Here is a 19,034-nt window from a genome sequence, read left to right as displayed (position 1 = left end):
TGCCAGGTAAAATTTTTCACTCTCGGGATGAGGTAAAAATCCACATAGGGCATCTAAGACAATATCAGAAAAGTTGGTGTGGTTATATAGGCAATGTGACAGGAAAGATCCCGGTAAGCTTGAATAAGACTATTGTGATTTTGCTAGACAAAATCACCATTCTTTATTTGCCACAGGTATGAGGTAGAYAAATGTGATCGAATGTAGCCCTTGCAATGTCGTTGGCCTTTTTGCTACTAAAGGCAACAAGTCATGATGATGCCTTCGTTCTTATTTGCCTTGTCGAAACCACGCTTGGTAATACCGACCTTCATGTTTAGACAATGAAGCAGTATGGCCAGTGGGCGTTGTAGGCTTATAATGTGGGGTGTGGTGGCTAGGAAAATAGCATCAACTATGCGCTAACTACGTCGCATATTTACTCATCGCATTTACAGAAATAACGATATGGAAACCTTGAGCGCCCATCATAATCGTGAAAAGAAATTGAAATAAACGGAAGACGCGATATCAAAATCTGTAATGGAACTTGATATAGCTTTATTTGTACTAAGACCGGTTTTTTTCCTCTGCTCCTCACTATGCTAAACGTTGTTTCGAGACAAGCGGCTTCGACATCAATCGAAACTATTAGAATATCCCGTACTAGCGTAAATAATCCAAACAATCAATCATGGCCATTATACCGATACAACGGGCCGTTTTGAACCTTTGGATATTAATATTTATGATTTTTTGTATTTTGCTATGTAAGAGTGAAAAAAAAAAATTATATAGATGTACAAAAAGAAGGATATAGAAAACCAAAAAATAAAGAGTTAGTAAGGCAAATGGCTTAGTAGAGGGTTAAACTTCGATTACATATCCATTAAATGCCTTTTACCTTTCCTTTATTGTTGAACTGTTTTTTTATGATCAATGATTCTATATCACATCTCCTTTTTTCAAAATTCTGTTATTTTAATTCATTTATAATTTTTCTGTCCAATTTCTTAGAATTTCAATAAGTGTGGTTTGTCACCGTTCTTCAAAGAGAAAGAGGCAGACAAATATTGCTTCAACAATGGGGTCTTCTTGAATTCGGCCAATAAAGCTTTGTCAACAACCTTTTGGTCTTCAACACGTTCAGTCTTGATTTCCTTCTTTTGTTGTTCTGGGAACAAGTTAGCTTCCTTCTTTTCCTTCTTGGTCAATTTTTCCTTGGCGAAGTATTCGACGTTGAACTTTTCAACGTTAACACCTTCAACGGAAACCTTGGTAGAAGTGGCAATGACATAACGAGCATTGACTCTTCTTAATGGGACACCGTTGACCTTGAATGGACCGGTGATTAATAGGGTGTTGTCTTCTAGATGCTTTAAGTAAACAACTCTCTTACCTCTGAAACGACCAGCTAATAAAATCAAGACGGTACCTGGAACCAAAGAAGCACGTAACTTTTGTGGACGAGCAGTCTTTCTAGTTCTCTTTGGGATAGCAACGTCTTCGGAAGGATACCACTTTGGGGCCTAGAAATAAAACATCATGATACAGTTCATGTAATTGTTAGTAATTTGTTCATTTGATTTTTTCGGTTTCTAAAGTTCATGTTTGCTTTCAATTATATGGGTTCAACACAACGCTTAACGTTGTGTTCGGCCTTTTCCTATTAAACAGTACGTTTGGATAATGCTCATATCTTTCAACATCCTTCCTTTTTTGTCTTACTTTTTTCCTTAGTATCTCCACTTCTGGGAATTCTAAATCATTCATAATGTTCACTATACAGAACAGTTTGTTCTATAACACCATTGTAGTCTCCTTAAGTAATTTTATCTCAAAGGCACGAATTGAAACAGTAAAAACGTCATCACCATATCCATATTAGCCGTTAAGCTTCTTCATCTATACACATACTTGTTGGGCAGTCATTTCGTTGAATATATTTGCTTCTTTTCCAGTTCAAGAAAGGATATGAACTTACTGAAATTTAGCTTGAAATGCGACTATACACTTTTGATCAATCGCCATATTGCAGAGCCTTACTCCCACAGCATTGGAACTCTCTACACAATCTGCAAGAAACGAGTACTAGGCCCACAGAGAGGTTGATTCTCCCCCAGGCGCTTGTTCCGTTGCGAACAGTTCCAAAGAGGACGCTCTGCGTAGGAGGTCAGCCTAGGCAGGTAAGCACAGCAACCAGACACTGCCCGTACTTGCCATCTTCCTAAAGAAACGACAGTTAGCACACCCCTTCCCAGTGGCATCTGCCTGGAAGGGACCCGTCACCAAACTGGCAGAACGCATTTTTTCTCCCGCGCACATCGAAAAGTTTAGAGCGCTAAAGTTAAAAAATATACACACCCAAAGCTTCTATGGTGTACGGGTGGTAGGCTGTCTTGGCTCTTCGTGTGCAGGTGGGCATCTATCAGCCTGTTTATTCTGAGAGAAACGAAGAAAACAAGAATATGTACACAGTGTGAGAGAGGTTTTAGTTTGCGAAGTAACGCATTATTGACATGTCTATATGAGTAGCAAGGCTAAGGTAAATTCTGGGTCTTTATTCTTGTTGATGCCTTCCATGCCTGTGCGTAGAGCGGCATGAAAAGTACAAACGTAACTGACCTTCCCAGAAGGCAAAGTTTGTAGCTATGTACTCTCTTGGACGGTCACAGAGCTATTTGATTCTTGTGCTTTATGCGGCTAGGTGAGTTTCTGGGCAGCTATTGTGTACTGATAGCAGCGTATAAAGTGACGTGAAAACTAAGGTTGCCTCGATACTGCAAAAACATAAGAAACAGTCAACTTCTTAACCCTTTAAGGATTATATAAATAACGCAAAGGCCCAACAAAAGAGCATAGCATCGGGAACGTATTGTTAAAGTCTTGCAAAGATGGAAGGCGTATATTTCAATATTGATAATGGGTTTATTGAAGCTGTAGTGAGAGGCTACAGAAATGGGTTGTTATCTAATAATCAATACATTAACTTAACACAATGTGACACGTTGGAAGATCTAAAATTACAATTATCGTCGACTGATTATGGTAATTTTCTTTCCTCCGTCTCTTCAGAGTCTTTGACTACGACGTTAATTCAAGAATACGCATCCAGCAAGTTGTACCAGGAATTCAACTACATAAGAGACCAATCTAGTGGGCCCACGAAGAAGTTCATGGACTACATCACTTACGGTTACATGATCGACAACGTGGCTTTAATGATCACCGGTACTATTCACGACCGTGATAAGGGTGAGATTTTACAACGTTGTCATCCATTAGGGTGGTTTGATACTTTGCCCACTTTGAGTGTTGCAACCGATCTTGAATCCCTATATGAAACCGTGTTGGTGGATACTCCATTAGCTCCTTATTTCAAAAACTGTTTTGATACTGCTGAGGAATTAGATGACATGAACATTGAAGTTATCAGAAATAAACTGTACAAGGCATATTTGGAAGATTTCTACAATTTTGTCACTGAAAAGATCCCAGAGCCTGCTAAAGAATCTATGCAAGTCCTACTAGGTTTCGAAGCCGATAGAAGAAGTATCAATATTGCTCTTAACTCTTTGCAAAGTTCAGATATTGATCCTGATTTGAAGCGTGACTTATTGCCTAACATTGGTAAACTATACCCTCTTGCTACATTCCATTTGGCACAAGCTCAAGATTTTGAAGGGGTTAGAGCTGCTTTGGGTAACGTTTACGAGTATAGGGGGTTTTTGGAAGCCGGTAACTTGGAAGATCATTTCTACCAATTAGAAATGGAATTATGTAGAGACGCATTCACTCAACAGTTTGCCATCAGTACCGTTTGGGCCTGGATGAAATCCAAAGAACAAGAAGTTAGAAACATCACTTGGATCGCGGAATGTATTGCTCAAAACCAAAGAGAAAGAATTAACAATTATATTTCAGTCTATTAAGAGCTTTTTTATTGCACTTCCTTTTTCAGGTAAAGAAAAAAAAAAGTATCTATATGGTTTGGTTCATCTTTTTTATTTTTTTTTAATAATCAGATTCATATGTGACTATATAAATATAATTAAGTAAAACAGAAAAATTTCGTGATAAAGGCAATAAGCGAAGGGTCAAGAACAGTATAATAATCAAGATGAAAGTATTTTTACAAGTATACAGAAATAGCCCAATGGTTCATTTTTTTAAAAAGCAGAACCGCGAAATTTCAAGGAATGATTAAGACTAAATTTGGGAGCAATAGTAAGACGAATGGAATAGAAGTTTCAAACTTGCTTATCTGACTTGTTCAAGTAGGTGGCAATGGCAGCTCCTAGTAGATTACTATGATTTAAAAATTGGAGCTCAACATTAATGTCGGAATAATACTTTATTTGCTCTTGATAAAACCTCGAATGCTGAAGGAACGATCCGACATAGCCTACGTGAATGAAGTTATAGTTTCTGCAGCCTGTGATGATATCAATAGCCTGTATAATAGCAGCAATGTAAAATGCAGCCCTTTTGACCAAAAGGCGCGCGATTTGACAAATCAAAGGATAATGCTGGTTATTGAACCAATTGTTGGTAGAGCTTTCTGTCAACTGACACACCAATTCACCATCGAACATTCTCGGAAAATTTTTCGGTATTAAATTGTACTGTAATAGAATGTTCTTCAACGATAATGGAAGCCACTTGCCAGAAGTGATACATTCTAAAGGCATTTCATACGAGATCGCCCCGTGAATGTCGAACGGTTGCAATGCAATGACATCTTTACCGATGAAACCAATCTCTGAGTTCACCAGAACATGTTTAAAATTCAAAGTTTCTTTGATGTAGTTTGGTGGCAGCGTTTCTCTTAAAGAGTCTCTCTTACAAGGCGGTAAGTACCCGTAGGGTACTTCGAAAGATGCGTTTGTACCTGTCCCTACTATTAGTGAGATTGAATCATGCTCACATATAAATTTGCTCGTTAATGAAACTGCAATCGAGTCGTTTATTACATCACACACTTTTATTACACAAAAAAACTCATCAATATTCTCTGATATTATTTGTTGAAAGGACAACTGAATCACTTCTTTCACGGTTAACGCTTGGAGGTCATGAGTCATTACAAAACCCTTCCCCATAGCGACTACTTGGCCTTTTGAATTTAAAGGGAAACTGAATGTCACGGAAACAAAAAATTTAGTCGCCTCAGAAGTTTCATTTTTGCTTTTTATATAACCATTTTCAGCCAATTTGGTACATATTTTATAGATAATTTCATTAAAGAACATCGAATCTACGACGTTATAGGTAAGTTCAAAGGCATCGTTGAATTCAATAACAATTTGGGGCAGCGAGATTATTGCAAATTTCAACCTTGTTCCCCCAAAATCAATCGCCAAGATCCTGTCCTTGGGATCCCATCGTGATCGCTCATCCGGGACCAGGCATTGTGGCAGCATTGAAGTTTCACTCGTTTGTAGTCGTGATAACAATTCCTCTTGAAATAGGTCGACAACATGCGCAATCGGATTAGAGGGTACAAGCAACGTCGTTAGTTCTCGAACTATAGACCCTTCAATTGTCATTACTGCGAGTTGTTTGTCAGATTCAGTACTTTTATTTCTTACCGATAAAAGCTGGCGAAAGGGAAAATGTATTTCTTTCTTTGTTTTGCATTTTTTTGTTTATACTGTGCACCTACCTATATGCAAGTGGCGTCCCCGGTTTTAGTATCCCTGGACAAAATTCTCCCTTGCAAGAAGTGGCGCTAACAACATTAGGCGACGCAAACAAAGAACATTACAAAAAAAATATCAAAGGGTTAAGCGTGCAAAATTTTTAAAGAATAGAAGTGGAGGAAACAGCAAATATGTAAATTGAGAGAGGCGTGTAATAGAGCGAATATCGTAACTGCTCATTTGTCATCAGTTAACCGTTGAATGGTTTCCTTGATTTCATTTGCAGACCTTTCCATTTCAATGTGTTTGTATTCCAGGTGGCGCTCTTTCTTTTTCATCCACGTCTCGGCATTGAGAATGGAGTCTCCACATCTCTCCACGTCTATTTGGAAGGCAGATTCGCACCATAGGCGTTGTTGCTGTTACGAAAATAGGCATGAAATTGTTATTAGTAAAAAAGAACATTGTTGAGTATTGTTTGTCTGTTTGGTTATACGTACTTTGGACAACTTTTCCATTTTCCCGAAAATATCGTCCATATCCTTTGTATACTGCTCGATAATATTCACAGGAACGGTACAAAAGAGGTCCCAATCCAACTTTTCTTGGGGTTCCTTGGACATCATTCCGTCTTGGTTGGAAAGGTCTTTATAGGATTCTCTTATCAAACTGGTAATCTCGTTGATTCTCTGAAGCACTTCATTCTCCATGATATGGTTTTGAATGTTTTCCTGCGGATTATTTATTTGCCATTGGGCGGCTAATTTGAAAAGGCTTGGCACTTTGTTATTTAGGCTCGGGTTTTCTGGTGAGGTTGCCTTTGGTAAAGCAGTATCCTGGTTGTTAATATTATCTGGTTGTACGTTGGGGGGTTCTGTAGAGTCGTTCATGGTTGTCTTGATCCACTGTTAGTATACTCCTTTTGAGTTTTCCGTTAAATGATGTTTAGTTTCATATTGGTTATTTTCTGAGCGCTTTTCCCTTTTGAAAGAAAAGTAAAAAAGTGAAAAATTTGTAGATGCATTTTGTATTATTACTATCATTATATAACTAGAAAATTGGCGAATGTATTTACACATGTTCGGAAAAGAGTTAAAGAATTTAAAACTGTAATGCAGATGAAGGTTTGATAATCCTTTGCACACTCTCTTCACTATCGCTACTGGAACGGAATCTTATGTCCTGCAATTCGAATTCCTCTCTACTAGCAAATGGACTCTTCCCATCATTATCGCCTATATCCGCTGTGCCTTCTTGATTATCTGAATTGCAGTTAAGGTCGTCCGACCTGTTTACACCACTGTTGGCTGTCTTGCTTATCGTTGGCATGGTATCGCTATTTCTCATCAGTTCAGCTTCACCTGAAGTAGACTGTCGTTGTGGGTTACGTTGACCGTAAGCTAAATCTTCGTCTGTATCCGCATTGGTGAATACTCCGGCTTGGTAGCCCAAAAATTTGTCATCTATTCCACCTCCATAGGCCATGCCATTATCGGAAATACACCATTCTAAGCCAGACCATGCTAAGCATGATACGGAAATTAAACCTGCGAAGCACCACAGGAGAGCAAACCATGTGACTCCCAGATGGTAGGAAAACCCAAAGGCCTCTAATTCGGAGTTGATTCTAGATTGGATGGTATAGTTTATCCAGGCAAGACTTATTGTACTTGTCAATCCACCAATGAAAACGACCAGTGAAAGCAAGGAATTAAGATGAACCAGTGCCCTTTCTTTCAGCGCGTTCAAAAACCTTCCCTTGATATAGTAGTACCATATCATAAAAAATAGCATACACACTTGGAAACTAATGACAGCATAAAGTAAATGTAGCACATTGGCCTTCTTGTTTTTTAATCCCTTCATATAGCTCGTATACGCAGAAGTTTCAGCCTGTTGCGAGCTCACTTTATTATAGGCGTAATCTAAAACAATATCTAGACCCAAGTTTTGTAAAACTTCACGATAGTCAAAAAGATAGTTTGTTCCTGCTTTAATGCAAGTGCTCTTGGTAGATGAATTCTTTTCACTATACATATTTCCTTGTGAATCAAACGCTTCCACCATAGAATACGAAGAATCACATCTCCCATAAAGTGAAACTGTGATATATTGAGGGACATTCTTGATCTGGCTCTCTGTGTACGCAGTTAGGATGTATAGTTCGGATGTCGTTAGGCCCACGCCATTATTTGCCTCTGTAGATGTTGATTTTTCCATGGACTCTTTCAACACGGTAAATAAGCCCGTTGTGATATCAGCAGAATAAGTATCCAGTCGCGACATGTATAATGTCCTAGGCGAAGAAAGGGGCCCAACTGTTAGTGCCAACCCGAACGATATTATAAGCAACGTTGTACCCAGTCGTAACCATTGTACCACTTTTTCAAGAGCAGTGAGGTTTTGAAACGGTCTGGCTATTATATCTCGTATTCTTGACATCTGCGTTTATCATAAATTCATCAGATATGCAAGGGTTTCCTCGATGAGTGGTACACAGCACGATAAAAGCAAATAAAAATGGGAAGCTAGTTTATGAAAGGGAATAAATAGCAAGTCCGGAATACTTTTTTATGTATCTTTGCTCGCGGAGGGATGGATGGGTACTTCAACGCTATCGATATCAGGAATCTAAATAAAGATATAACTATAAATTTTCATCGCATCAGTAATACAACCGCGAAAACGCTATATTTTTTAAAAAAGCTAAAATAAACAAACTGGAGGGAAAAGAGATCCAGAGACAGCGCTTTTATTGTGAATATCGACATATACTCTCGGATCTGTTATAGTAATTGATAGGCATAGTTGGCTAAAATGGCTGAAACTCTAAAGGACTTGGAGGGATGGCAAGTTATCATTAAAGATGATAAGGGGAGGATCATCGAGGAAAACAATAGAAGAAGATCAAGAAAGAGAGGTGTAGAAAATGTGTATTTACAAAGAATTTCCGATGGCCTGAGCTTTGGGAAAGGAGAGAGTGTGATATTCAACGATAGTATCACCGAGACGTATTCTGTCTACTTGATCCATGAGATTAGACTTAACACATTAAATAATCTCGTGGAGATTTGGGTCTTCTCATACCTAAGATGGTTYGAACTGAAACCGAAATTGTATTATGAACAATTTACACCAGATTTGATTAAGGAAAACCAAACGATGGAGTTTTACAACGATAAATTTCTTAAAGAAGTGAATAAGAGCGAATTATATTTGACGGCTGAACTATCAGAAGTTTGGCTTAAGGATTTCATTGGAGTTGGACAGATACTTCCAGTTTCTAAATGGGATGATAATACGACCAGAAAAGTAGAGGATAAAGATTTCTTAGTGCGCTATGCGTGCGAACCTACAGCGGAAAGGTTTGTTCCAATTGATATTTTCCAGATTATCAGGAGAGTCAAAGAAATGGAGCCTAAACAATCTGACGAATATCTAAAAAGAATATCTGTCCCAGCAGCGGTTAATAAGATAAGCAAACAGGTACTGCATAAGACAGCACCTGAAAACTCGGCACCTGAAAACTCAGCACCTGAAAACTCAGCACCTGAAAACTCAGCACCTGAAAACTCAGCAAAGAGACAACAAAGACTAACAAAAAAATCTCCAATGAAGGAAATTAAAGTAGAGATCCCCCCAAATTATAGCTTAGGAAAAGTCAGTTTGCCATTCAATCGAAAAATCTCAACACCAAATGGCACACTTCCTTTAAAAAATAACTCCATTCATTTCAAGTCTTCTTCGGGATCTCCTGCAACCCCACGGCCACGTGAAGATGCTGCGAGAATTGTACAAAGGAGACCTATTTCAAAAGAATTAGTGTTCTCGGAGGAAATACCAATATATTCATCAGAGCAAGAGTCTGAAAACGAAGACCCACAAGACCTAAATAGTGAGATTCAGCAAGCACAGGCGCTAGCTTCAGTTAAACCGAGATCAACGGCAGGAAATGGAGTTGAAGAAGAAGATRATGACCGCCATGAGGATTTTGTAGACGCAGATAATTCAATGAAAGTGGATGGAGACAGCGAAATTGAAGAGGAAATCGATGAATCTACTTCTGAAAGTTCAGGTGAGGCGATATCCTTAATAAAAAAAAGACGTGGGGCTTATGATGGCAACATGAACAGAAAGTCTCGGAAAATTCACATAGCAGAAACTCAAGAACTTTCCCAAAATGATGAGATTGAAAATTCCAGAAGCCGACTAACTGGAGAAGATGAATCTCTCAAGACCCGAGATATTCTCGAACAAAATGTCACAATAATATCTTCTAAGGCAGGAAAAAAGACGAATGAGAAAACTAACGCAACTGAGGGTAGTACCAAAGGCAAGGGTATTCAACCGTTACATACAAAAGATAGAGCAAAGGTGATTGATTTTGCTGCTTTGGCAGAGTTAAAGAAAAAGTATCAGACAATTCTGGACCGGTTTACTCCTTCCAACCAAATCATGGATCTTTCTCAGTTGAAAAAGGTTAGAGAAACACAATCAATCCTGGACGTTGCAGAACTTGAAAATAAGTTCAGAAGAACAAATCATACACCCCAAAAAGATACTATTTTGTCTAAACTCGATCGTAAGAGTGATTTGAAGGAGTTGATCAGAGATTCATTACAAAAGAGGGAACCACTAAATTCACAAATTGAGGATTTTATTAAAGTATTCCTTCCAATATATGAAAGTTTAACGTCTTCCCAAAACAAGCTATTTTATATAGTTGATGAAGACGAGTCCACGAAATCTGTACTTGTCAAAGAGGTGATGGAGGAGTTGGTCACCTCTTCGAAGCAAAACGAACTGCCCATTTTCGATTACATTTACATCGATGCGCTGGAATACAATGACAATAAAAGATTTTTCGAGAAAATATGGACTGCTATATCCAAAGATGCGCTTTCTGGTGACATATCACTAGAAGCTCTGAATTTCTATTTCACAAGCGTTCCAAAGGCAAAAAAGAGAAAGACTTTGATATTAATACAAAATTTCGACAACATATTAAGTAAGGAGACTTCGGAATACTTCGAGAAGTGGATTTCTTCAGAGAACTCTAAACTATCCATCATTGGCGTTGGTAGGGGTAATGAGGCGATGAAGAGGCAAATGAACGAGACACCCGCATTTCAATCATATTTTACTACAATTACACTCAACAAGATAACAAAAGACGATTTGCAACGAATGATCGTAAAGCATCTCCAGTCCTTATTGAAGCCATTTTATATAAGAGTGAATGGCAAAAAGGAAATCGCTCTTTATAATGATATTTCCGAAGGGGAGAAACAAAAGTTACCTAAAAACGTATCAGCGATAGATCATATCATCAACACCAGAATCATAGAACTTATTGCGAAAAATATAGCGAATATGAGTGATACCACTGGGAAAGCTTTCAAGATATGTGACATGGCTGTGGAAATCTCTAAAAAGGACTTTGTCGCAAGAGGTGGTTTACAAAAGGGCAAACCTGTATTATTTCAGGAGATATTACCACGTTATTTTTCAGAGGCTATTAGCATGTTCAAAGATGACATAGTATCCAAGAGAATTACGGGGATGTCCCTATTGGCGAGGATATTACTGTATACACTGGCATGTGAAACGGAGGGCACCAGTAGCCATACACTTGGGCTGGATTTCCTCTTGACCAAGATGACACAGATGTTACAGGATAACTCAGGTTACAAAGCCTCCAGAGTTATTAAAGAGGTGATTTGCGGTGTCTGGGAGCCCCAGATAACCATAGAGAAACTCAAGCAATTCTCCTGGATAAGCGTGATCAATGAACTAATAAAAGAAAAGCTAGTTGCGTTGCTACCGAAAGAGTCACACGCAAATATTATGGTGGAGTTAAAGCTCCCTCATCTAGAAATAAATTACGCATTTTGGATGGACGAGGCGTTCAAGAATATGGACCATGTGTGATCGGCGGAAAACGCTTGATAAACTCATCCGGCCCCCATAACTGTGCTAGTGTGTGTACGTATGTATGAAACTTCTTCTGTACGCTTCAGAGGTGTAAATCTATACGCTAACCAATTTATTTCTTTAAGCACCAGAGAGTAGAGGACTGTATTTTATTTTGCACCCACACCCAGAGGAAACAAAACCCAGTCCTCTCCTACACAACTCGTAATTTTTTTTGCGGAATGATTTCCTTTTTCCCTAGTTTCCGAATCCCTTCGCGTCGGCCATCTGCTTGGAAATTCCAAGACTCTCTTGTTAGACGTAATAATATACCCAAAACGATTGAATATTACGACTGTTATATTATCAAAAGAAGGTGTTTACGTTGTCAACTTTTATATTAAGAAAACAAAGCAAGCACACGAATAACCAATCGTTTAATCATGGCTGTCGGAAAGAATAAGAGACTATCCAAGGGTAAGAAAGGTCAAAAGAAGAGAGTCGTTGACCCATTTACCAGAAAGGAATGGTTCGATATTAAAGCTCCATCCACTTTTGAAAACAGAAATGTTGGTAAGACTTTAGTTAACAAGTCCACTGGTTTGAAGAGTGCTTCCGATGCCTTAAAAGGTAGAGTTGTCGAAGTTTGTTTGGCTGACTTGCAAGGTTCTGAAGACCACTCTTTCAGAAAGATCAAATTAAGAGTTGACGAAGTTCAAGGTAAGAATCTGTTGACCAACTTCCACGGTATGGATTTCACCACTGATAAATTGAGATCTATGGTCAGAAAATGGCAAACTTTGATCGAAGCTAACGTTACTGTTAAGACTTCCGATGATTACGTTTTGAGAATCTTTGCTATTGCCTTCACCAGAAAGCAAGCTAACCAAGTTAAGAGACACTCTTACGCTCAATCTTCCCACATCAGATCTATCAGAAAGGTTATTTCTGAAATTTTGACCAAGGAAGTTCAAGGTTCTACTTTGGCCCAATTGACCTCCAAGTTGATTCCAGAAGTTATCAACAAGGAAATTGAAAATGCTACCAAGGAAATCTTCCCTCTACAAAACATTCACGTTAGAAAGGTCAAGTTGTTGAAACAACCAAAGTTCGATGTTGGTGCTTTGATGGCTTTGCACGGTGAAGGTTCTGGTGAAGAAAAGGGTAAGAAGGTTACCGGTTTCAAGGACGAAGTCTTGGAAACTGTGTAAAAGATCCAATAAAAATATAAAAGAAAAGAAAAGAAAAGAAAAAAGGAGTGATGCATATCTTTTTTTTATTTTTTTTTTTTATTTTAAAATTTTTAGTCTCTTTAATAACTCTCTATTCTATGATGTCATTAACCTCGTCAAAAAGATAATTCTATCACTATACTACTGTATACAATATTTGTATCATTTTAAATCATTTTTAAGAACATAAATAGCAACATGAGCAGTCTTTTTTTCTCCTATGGCTGAACGGATTGACGTTTTGCCTATGCGAATTGTTGGAATTTTTGTTATTGCCATGTAAAAAACTGGATTTTACTTATACTTGCAAGGAAGAGGTAAGATCAACAAAAAAACTGGAAAAAAAGCTGTCGGCAATAGACAAGAACTGGATCGAGTTAGTGTGACTTAGCACTTGAATAAGAAAGGTAATGCTGGAAGAGCAATTGTATTTACTGGCATGTGTTTTTGCGTCGAAAGCCGATTCGCATAACATCAGGAAATTGGCTGCCAGGTTGGGTTCAAAATCGGAGTACCTGCAGATCATTTGCGTGTTGTGGCCAGAATTGGATGATCCTAAACACCTTTCGTTTCTATGTAAACAAGAACTGGTGGAGAGAAACGCAGAAGAGGCTGAGGTATCTAGCGAAGATGTGATAATAAAATTATTGGAAGGGGATAGTCGTTTAATTCCATTGATTGAAATGGACAACGCTACCATATCAGCTAGATATCGCGAATTGAAAGAGTTTGTAATCAATAAACTCAACAGCAAACCCTTAGAAGATTTTGAAGATTGGTTGAGGGAGAGAATCATGATCTGTAATGAAATGCTTCCCGAAGCACCGTTATACTATTCTGAGTTGTGGGAAACCACGGATCCAGGAGTGTTATCTTCAAAGTTTACTGAATGGGTTGATGGTGTAATTAAACCATTAGACCACCTTGATAAACGACTACACGTTATATTCAAAATCAACGAATGGAATGAAATGCATGATAACGACCTATTCAATTTAATCTTTGAAGGCATCGAAAGTGTACAAGGTGATAACAAGATGACCGAAATCATTGAGCATGAATTGATTCCAACTTTGTTCTACGGGAAGAAATGGGAAACTTTTATCAGTGAATTTTTAAATAAACAGCAATTCTCGTTAAAGTCCGATACCAATTATAAACTGTTTTTGAAAACATATTTTAATCTTGAAGAGCGATTGAAAGGTAACAGTGAGGCGATGAGAAATTTACAAAGTAAGATGGTGGATATATTATTCAACAACAGTGAAAATTTATTCAATTTATCCAACTTACTCCACAAGCTTAACGAGTTACGGGATCTACTGAGGATATTCCCGGATGATATTGCAATAGAAGACGAGAAAAACGTTACGGTTTTAGAAATGAAACAGTTTATGGAATTTTTTACCAATTGCTCCACCAAGTATTCCTTCCAGGAAATCTTTGCCATAACACAAGAAGAAGAATCGGCCCAATTGGCTCATTTTACCTCATTATGCCATGAAGAATTTGATAAATCCAGTGAGATTCCCAGTTTCTTACAATCCATGTACGAAACGGTTTTGAAAGCTGAAAGCAATGATAAAATATTTACTAGGATTAGCATGGATGACAAAATATACAGTATAGTGGAAATTTTCTTACAAATGAATGAGTTTAACTACATTGAAATGGTCATAACAAAGTTCGACTACGATGAAAATGCGCACTTGTACAAACTTCTAGTGAAGTTCTTCTGGCATTTTTTCAATAATGCCTCGAATGGGCTACGCAAAGAACCAGAGATGAAGAAATCTTCACAAACATTGCAAATAATCCAAAGGCACATGGTGCAACAGGCGGGGGCGAATCTAACAAGGATGGAAGTATTACTCGAACTGGCAGACAAGCTATCACACTACTCCATAAATTTAAACAAAACGCATGGCGGCACAAGAGATGCAGCATTCAAACCAAGCAATATTTTGGAGTATAAAGATTGTCCCCTGGACATAATTTCCAACCTATTGGAATTGAACCCTCGCCTGTATAAGGATCTGCCCACCACGAGGGGCTTGCTTTCCGGGATCTACGACAGTTTGTCTATTAGTGACGAGGGCCAAACGGTGAAGATAGAAGTGGATTTGATGATACTGCATATTGACTATGCGCTTGTCAATCTGGATTTTGACGTAGCATACGAAATGGGCGAGCGAGTGTTTGAACTGTGTCGTGAACGTGGGCAACAGATGATGAAAGCGCTGGGCGAAGAGCACTGGTTGACGCTGTACCAAATGGGGAAGTTTATCGATCCAAATTGGGTGGACAACGAGATCCCCACGGAGATAATCATTTTGCAAATGGGCATCTTGGGCAAGCTGCTGGAGATTTGCCCTCTGGAGGAAGTGGAGATTGTCACGTCACAATGGAGCACGTTGGAGCTAGAGTTGAGCGCACGTGACTTGGTGAGGGATAAGTATGCATTGGAGGCACAAAGCGGTAGCAAGAGTAGTGTTGGCGGTATTGCCAGGGAGATCTTCCATAACGTGACAAGTTTCTGAATATATATTATATATATATATCTATATCTACATATATATAAATATGGGGTGTGTGTATTTACAGGGGAGGGGAGGCCGCCCGGGATCATGCAGTAGCTTGTTCCATGGAATTTGCACGAATTAATTGTTTCAAGTATTTTCTAACGGTGGATAGTTCATTCAGTTTGGGGACTTTGTTTTCCGGGGACTGTCTCAGGTCCTTGATGGCGACACATGCTTCGTGGACAGCACGCTGTTCGAAATCGGAGGTGAACAAGACGAAGGACTCGCCCACGTCTGTGATGGGGTCCTGAGACAGCTCCGATATCAGGTCTTCCGAGTCCTTGAACCGGCGCAGTTTGAGGTTCGCGAGGAACTTGATTCCTTCAATAAAGGTGGTGTCGACGGTGTTGTCCTGGATGGTCTCTGAGATCCCGAACACGGCGAGCTGGAAGCGTGTGAGCATGGCGGCGACCTCGTCGTCCGGGACGTCCTTATTCAGAAAGTGGTCGTTGGTTAGGGTGTCCAGAAACTTTTGTCTTTGCGATTCGTCCTGGAAGAAGGCCCGAGAGGCGGAGTGGGCCAGTTCTCTTTCGTTGAGGACGTGTCTGATCTGCCACATAGTGGTTCTGATGGACTGCGAGAGCTCGTTGAACTCGTCGTGCGAGGAGCCGACGACGTTCTTCAAGAGGTGGTTCTCGCGGGCAAGCACGTTCTGCTCCCTGAGGCAGTTGTACCAGAGGGAGTGCAGGTCGTTGAAGGACTTGTGTCTCAGCTCAGGGATGGACCAGGGCCTGACGTGGCCGGCGGGCGGCAAGTCGTCGGTGGTCCTGATGAACTTCCTGTTGGAGAAGAACTGCCAGAGCGGATGGTCGTCGGGGCAGTGCAGGTTAGAGGCGGTTGGCGGAATCGGCTCTGTGATCTGCAGGCTGCGGGAATGATGGGTCAATTGAGTGGGCGGTCTTATTTTGTCGCGAGGCAGCACAGGCTGCTTGGGCTTGGGCTTGGTGAATCTCGTTCTGGCACGGAGGGGCCCGCCTTGCGAATGGAACGATCTCTTCCACATGTCGGTTCGAGCTTGTGTGTGTGTGTGTATGTGTGTGGCCGCTGCCAAAGGTGGTCCCGAGCTGGTATTTGAAGCCTGTTACTGTTCCTGTTGGTGTTTTTGACAGGTTCAAACAGGTTTGTCGGCGCCGTGAGACGTGACGTGACGAGCGAAGGAGAAAGAGAGAAAAAGCAAGAAAGTCAAACAAGATTGGGACGAGTGGTCTCCTGCACACCAAGGTGGAACGAAGGCAGGACAAAGCACAGACAACGAAGAATGGAGACGCCCTTGGACCTATTGAAACTGAACCTCGACGAGCGGGTGTACATCAAGCTGCGCGGGGCCCGGACGCTGGTGGGGACGCTGCAGGCGTTCGACTCGCACTGCAACATCGTGCTGAGCGACGCAGTAGAGACGATATACCAATTGAACAACGACGAACTGAGCGAGTCTGAAAGACGGTGCGAGATGGTGTTTGTCAGGGGGGACACGGTGACCTTGATCAGCACGCCCAACGACGAGGACGGCGAGGGCGCGGTGGAGATATAATGCGAGGAAGCGGCTAAAAAAAAGCAGTATTTTTCAGGTACGTAGGTACATATAAATAAAATATAAGGTATATGCGTATTATTATTATTAATATTATTGTTATTATAACAGATCGATACACTTGGCGATGGTTTCGACACCGGTTTGCAAGTCTTCTTCGGAGATGACCAGTGGAGGGGCCAGTCTGATGATGTGATCGTGGGTGGGCTTGGCCAAGAGGCCGTGGTCCTTCATGAGCAGACACAAGTCCCATGCGGTCTTGCCGTTAGTCTTGGAGGGGTCGATGACGATGGCAGTGAGCAGACCCATACCACGGACCTCGGAGATGACACCGTTAGACTTTTCTTGTAGAGCTTTCAACTTGGCGATGAAAGAGCCGCCCAGTTGGGCGGCTCTTTGGCATAGCTTCTCGTCGCGGATGACCTCGAGAGCGGCAATGGCGACGCGGGAGGCCAATGGGTTACCGCCGAAGGTGGAACCGTGGGAGCCCGGGGTGAAACAGGACATGATGTCGTGGGAGGACAACACACATGAGACTGGTAGCACACCACCGGAAAGGGCCTTACCCAACAGAACGATGTCTGGCTTGGCCTCGGTCTTGTAGTGGTCGTAGCACAGTAACTCACCGGTTCTGCCGATACCGGTTTGGATCTCGTCGATGATCAACAACACGTTGTGCTTGCGGCACAACGCGGCGACCTGAGGAAAGTAGTCTGCAGGGGGCACGACAATACCGGCCTCACCTTGGATTGGTTCCAGGATGATGGCGGCGACGTTCTTACCCTCGGCGGACTCCAGAATAGGGATGAAGTCCTCTGCGTGGCCGTATCTGATCTGGTGGGTGGCGTGACCACTGGCAACGTTGGGCACGAAGGGCCCGAAGTGCAGCTTGGAGTCTTCGTAGTCGGTACTCAAACTGATGGCACCGAAAGTTCTGCCGTGGAAGTTACCCTCTGCACCAAGGATGATGGCCTTGTCCTGAGGAATGTTCTTTTTCATGTACCCCCATCTTCTGGCGAGCTTCAACGCGGTCTCGACGGCCTCTGCACCGGTGTTCATGGGCAAAACGGTTTCGAAGCCGAAAAACTCGGTGACGAACTTGGCGAATTCTGCGTACACGTCATTGTGGAACGCTCTGGAGGACAGAGTCAAAGTTTGCGCTTGCTCGGTCAAGGCCTTGATGATGTGAGGATGGCAGTGACCCTGGTTGACGGCGGAGTAGGCACTGAGGAAGTCCAGGTATTGCTTACCCTCTGGGTCCCACACGTGCGCACCCTTGGCCTTGTGGAAGACCACGGGCAAAGGGTGGTAGTTGTGGGCGGAGTACTTGTTTTCCCATTCGATGGTCTGCTTGGAGGAGAGGGTGGCGTTAGACATTGCGGTGTGGTGTGTTGCTGTGGAGGGAAGAGACTCGTGGAAGACCAACAGCAGCGTTGGGCGTGGCCCGCTCTTATATATGCTAGCGAGTCAGCGAGTCAGCCGCTAAGGGCAAGGGCACGCGATTGCGGTGTGGGCGGCTAGCCGCCCGCTAACGGCAGGGGACGCCAGGTCCTGCCGTTAACAGAGCACAGCGTTCGCGCGCGCGCCGGCTTGGCAGTGGGGTGTGGGTGCCGCTGCTCGCTCAGTCGGGCCGTAGCAGCCGACGGCGTGACCGAGCGTTTTTGTTTATTTATGTAGTGGCTAAAAGGCAAGGAACAGAGAAAAAGAAAGAAAAAGCACAACACAACAATACAACACAACACAATACAGCACAGCTCAACTCACCGATGGATGCGCAACTGGAGTGGGCTAGCAGCCTCGTCCCGAAAAGACAGTTCCAACAGCAGCAGCAGCAGCAGCAGCAGAGCAACAACCAGCAAGACCTTCAGAAGGACCAACTGATGACCGTAGGCATGCGGATCAGACAGCGCGTCGACCAGGGCTATGCCTCCAGCACGCCGGGCACCTCGCAGGCGTCGCTGCAGCCCGCGGTCATCAGGGACTACTCCAGTGTTATTGTTCCGCAGTTTACCAGGTCGCCGCTGCCCTCCGCGCACTCGCTGCCCCCCATGCTGATCAACCAGAGAACCATGTCCACCGAGGCGTCCTCGCTCGAGAAGTGGGACGTCCCGGAGCCTGCCGCGGAGAACGAAACAATGGTCAACGGGTCCAAGAG

At 41.8% G+C, this 19,034-nt stretch overlaps 10 protein-coding genes across 10 annotated transcripts; 5 read left to right on the top strand and 5 right to left on the bottom strand.

Annotated features, from left to right (window-relative positions):
• Positions 1–992: 992 nt before the first annotated feature.
• On the bottom strand, positions 993–1,911 carry RPL6B (60S ribosomal protein eL6; the record flags this gene model as incomplete). The annotated part of the gene is made up of 2 exons (XM_018366989.1): positions 993–1,508; positions 1,897–1,911. The coding sequence occupies 2 exons, from the start codon at positions 1,909–1,911 to the stop codon at positions 993–995; spliced, it is 531 nt and encodes a 176-aa protein (XP_018220828.1).
• A 962-nt stretch (positions 1,912–2,873) lies between these two features.
• VMA6 (H(+)-transporting V0 sector ATPase subunit d) lies at positions 2,874–3,911 on the top strand (the record flags this gene model as incomplete). Its single annotated transcript, XM_018366988.1, has 1 exon — positions 2,874–3,911. The coding sequence occupies one exon, from the start codon at positions 2,874–2,876 to the stop codon at positions 3,909–3,911; it is 1,038 nt and encodes a 345-aa protein (XP_018220827.1).
• Positions 3,912–4,229: 318 nt separating this feature from the next.
• NGK1 (hexokinase) lies at positions 4,230–5,528 on the bottom strand (the record flags this gene model as incomplete). Its single annotated transcript, XM_018366987.1, has 1 exon — positions 4,230–5,528. The coding sequence occupies one exon, from the start codon at positions 5,526–5,528 to the stop codon at positions 4,230–4,232; it is 1,299 nt and encodes a 432-aa protein (XP_018220826.1).
• A 1,194-nt stretch (positions 5,529–6,722) lies between these two features.
• ECM7 (Ecm7p) lies at positions 6,723–8,063 on the bottom strand (the record flags this gene model as incomplete). The annotated part of the gene is made up of 1 exon (XM_018366986.1): positions 6,723–8,063. One exon carries the CDS (start codon positions 8,061–8,063, stop codon positions 6,723–6,725), a length of 1,341 nt encoding a protein of 446 aa, XP_018220825.1.
• Positions 8,064–11,977: 3,914 nt separating this feature from the next.
• Positions 11,978–12,745, top strand: RPS1A (40S ribosomal protein eS1; the record flags this gene model as incomplete). The annotated part of the gene is made up of 1 exon (XM_018366985.1): positions 11,978–12,745. One exon carries the CDS (start codon positions 11,978–11,980, stop codon positions 12,743–12,745), a length of 768 nt encoding a protein of 255 aa, XP_018220824.1.
• Positions 12,746–13,176: 431 nt separating this feature from the next.
• On the top strand, positions 13,177–15,306 carry SEC39 (Sec39p; the record flags this gene model as incomplete). Its single annotated transcript, XM_018366984.1, has 1 exon — positions 13,177–15,306. One exon carries the CDS (start codon positions 13,177–13,179, stop codon positions 15,304–15,306), a length of 2,130 nt encoding a protein of 709 aa, XP_018220823.1.
• Positions 15,307–15,391: 85 nt separating this feature from the next.
• MRPL4 (mitochondrial 54S ribosomal protein uL29m) lies at positions 15,392–16,351 on the bottom strand (the record flags this gene model as incomplete). The annotated part of the gene is made up of 1 exon (XM_018366983.1): positions 15,392–16,351. One exon carries the CDS (start codon positions 16,349–16,351, stop codon positions 15,392–15,394), a length of 960 nt encoding a protein of 319 aa, XP_018220822.1.
• Positions 16,352–16,606: 255 nt separating this feature from the next.
• LSM3 (U4/U6-U5 snRNP complex subunit LSM3) lies at positions 16,607–16,879 on the top strand (the record flags this gene model as incomplete). The annotated part of the gene is made up of 1 exon (XM_018366982.1): positions 16,607–16,879. The coding sequence occupies one exon, from the start codon at positions 16,607–16,609 to the stop codon at positions 16,877–16,879; it is 273 nt and encodes a 90-aa protein (XP_018220821.1).
• A 102-nt stretch (positions 16,880–16,981) lies between these two features.
• Positions 16,982–18,256, bottom strand: CAR2 (ornithine-oxo-acid transaminase; the record flags this gene model as incomplete). The annotated part of the gene is made up of 1 exon (XM_018366981.1): positions 16,982–18,256. The coding sequence occupies one exon, from the start codon at positions 18,254–18,256 to the stop codon at positions 16,982–16,984; it is 1,275 nt and encodes a 424-aa protein (XP_018220820.1).
• A 389-nt stretch (positions 18,257–18,645) lies between these two features.
• Positions 18,646–19,034, top strand: DIF1 (Dif1p; the record flags this gene model as incomplete). Its single annotated transcript, XM_018366980.1, has 1 exon — positions 18,646–19,034. A coding segment is annotated over one exon (389 nt), but the record flags the coding sequence as incomplete, so codon positions are not given.

Source organism: Saccharomyces eubayanus, chromosome XII (genome assembly GCF_001298625.1).
Source record: "Saccharomyces eubayanus strain FM1318 chromosome XII, whole genome shotgun sequence".
NCBI lineage: Eukaryota > Fungi > Ascomycota > Saccharomycetes > Saccharomycetales > Saccharomycetaceae > Saccharomyces > Saccharomyces eubayanus.
This window is presented reverse-complemented; position numbering and strand designations above follow the sequence as displayed.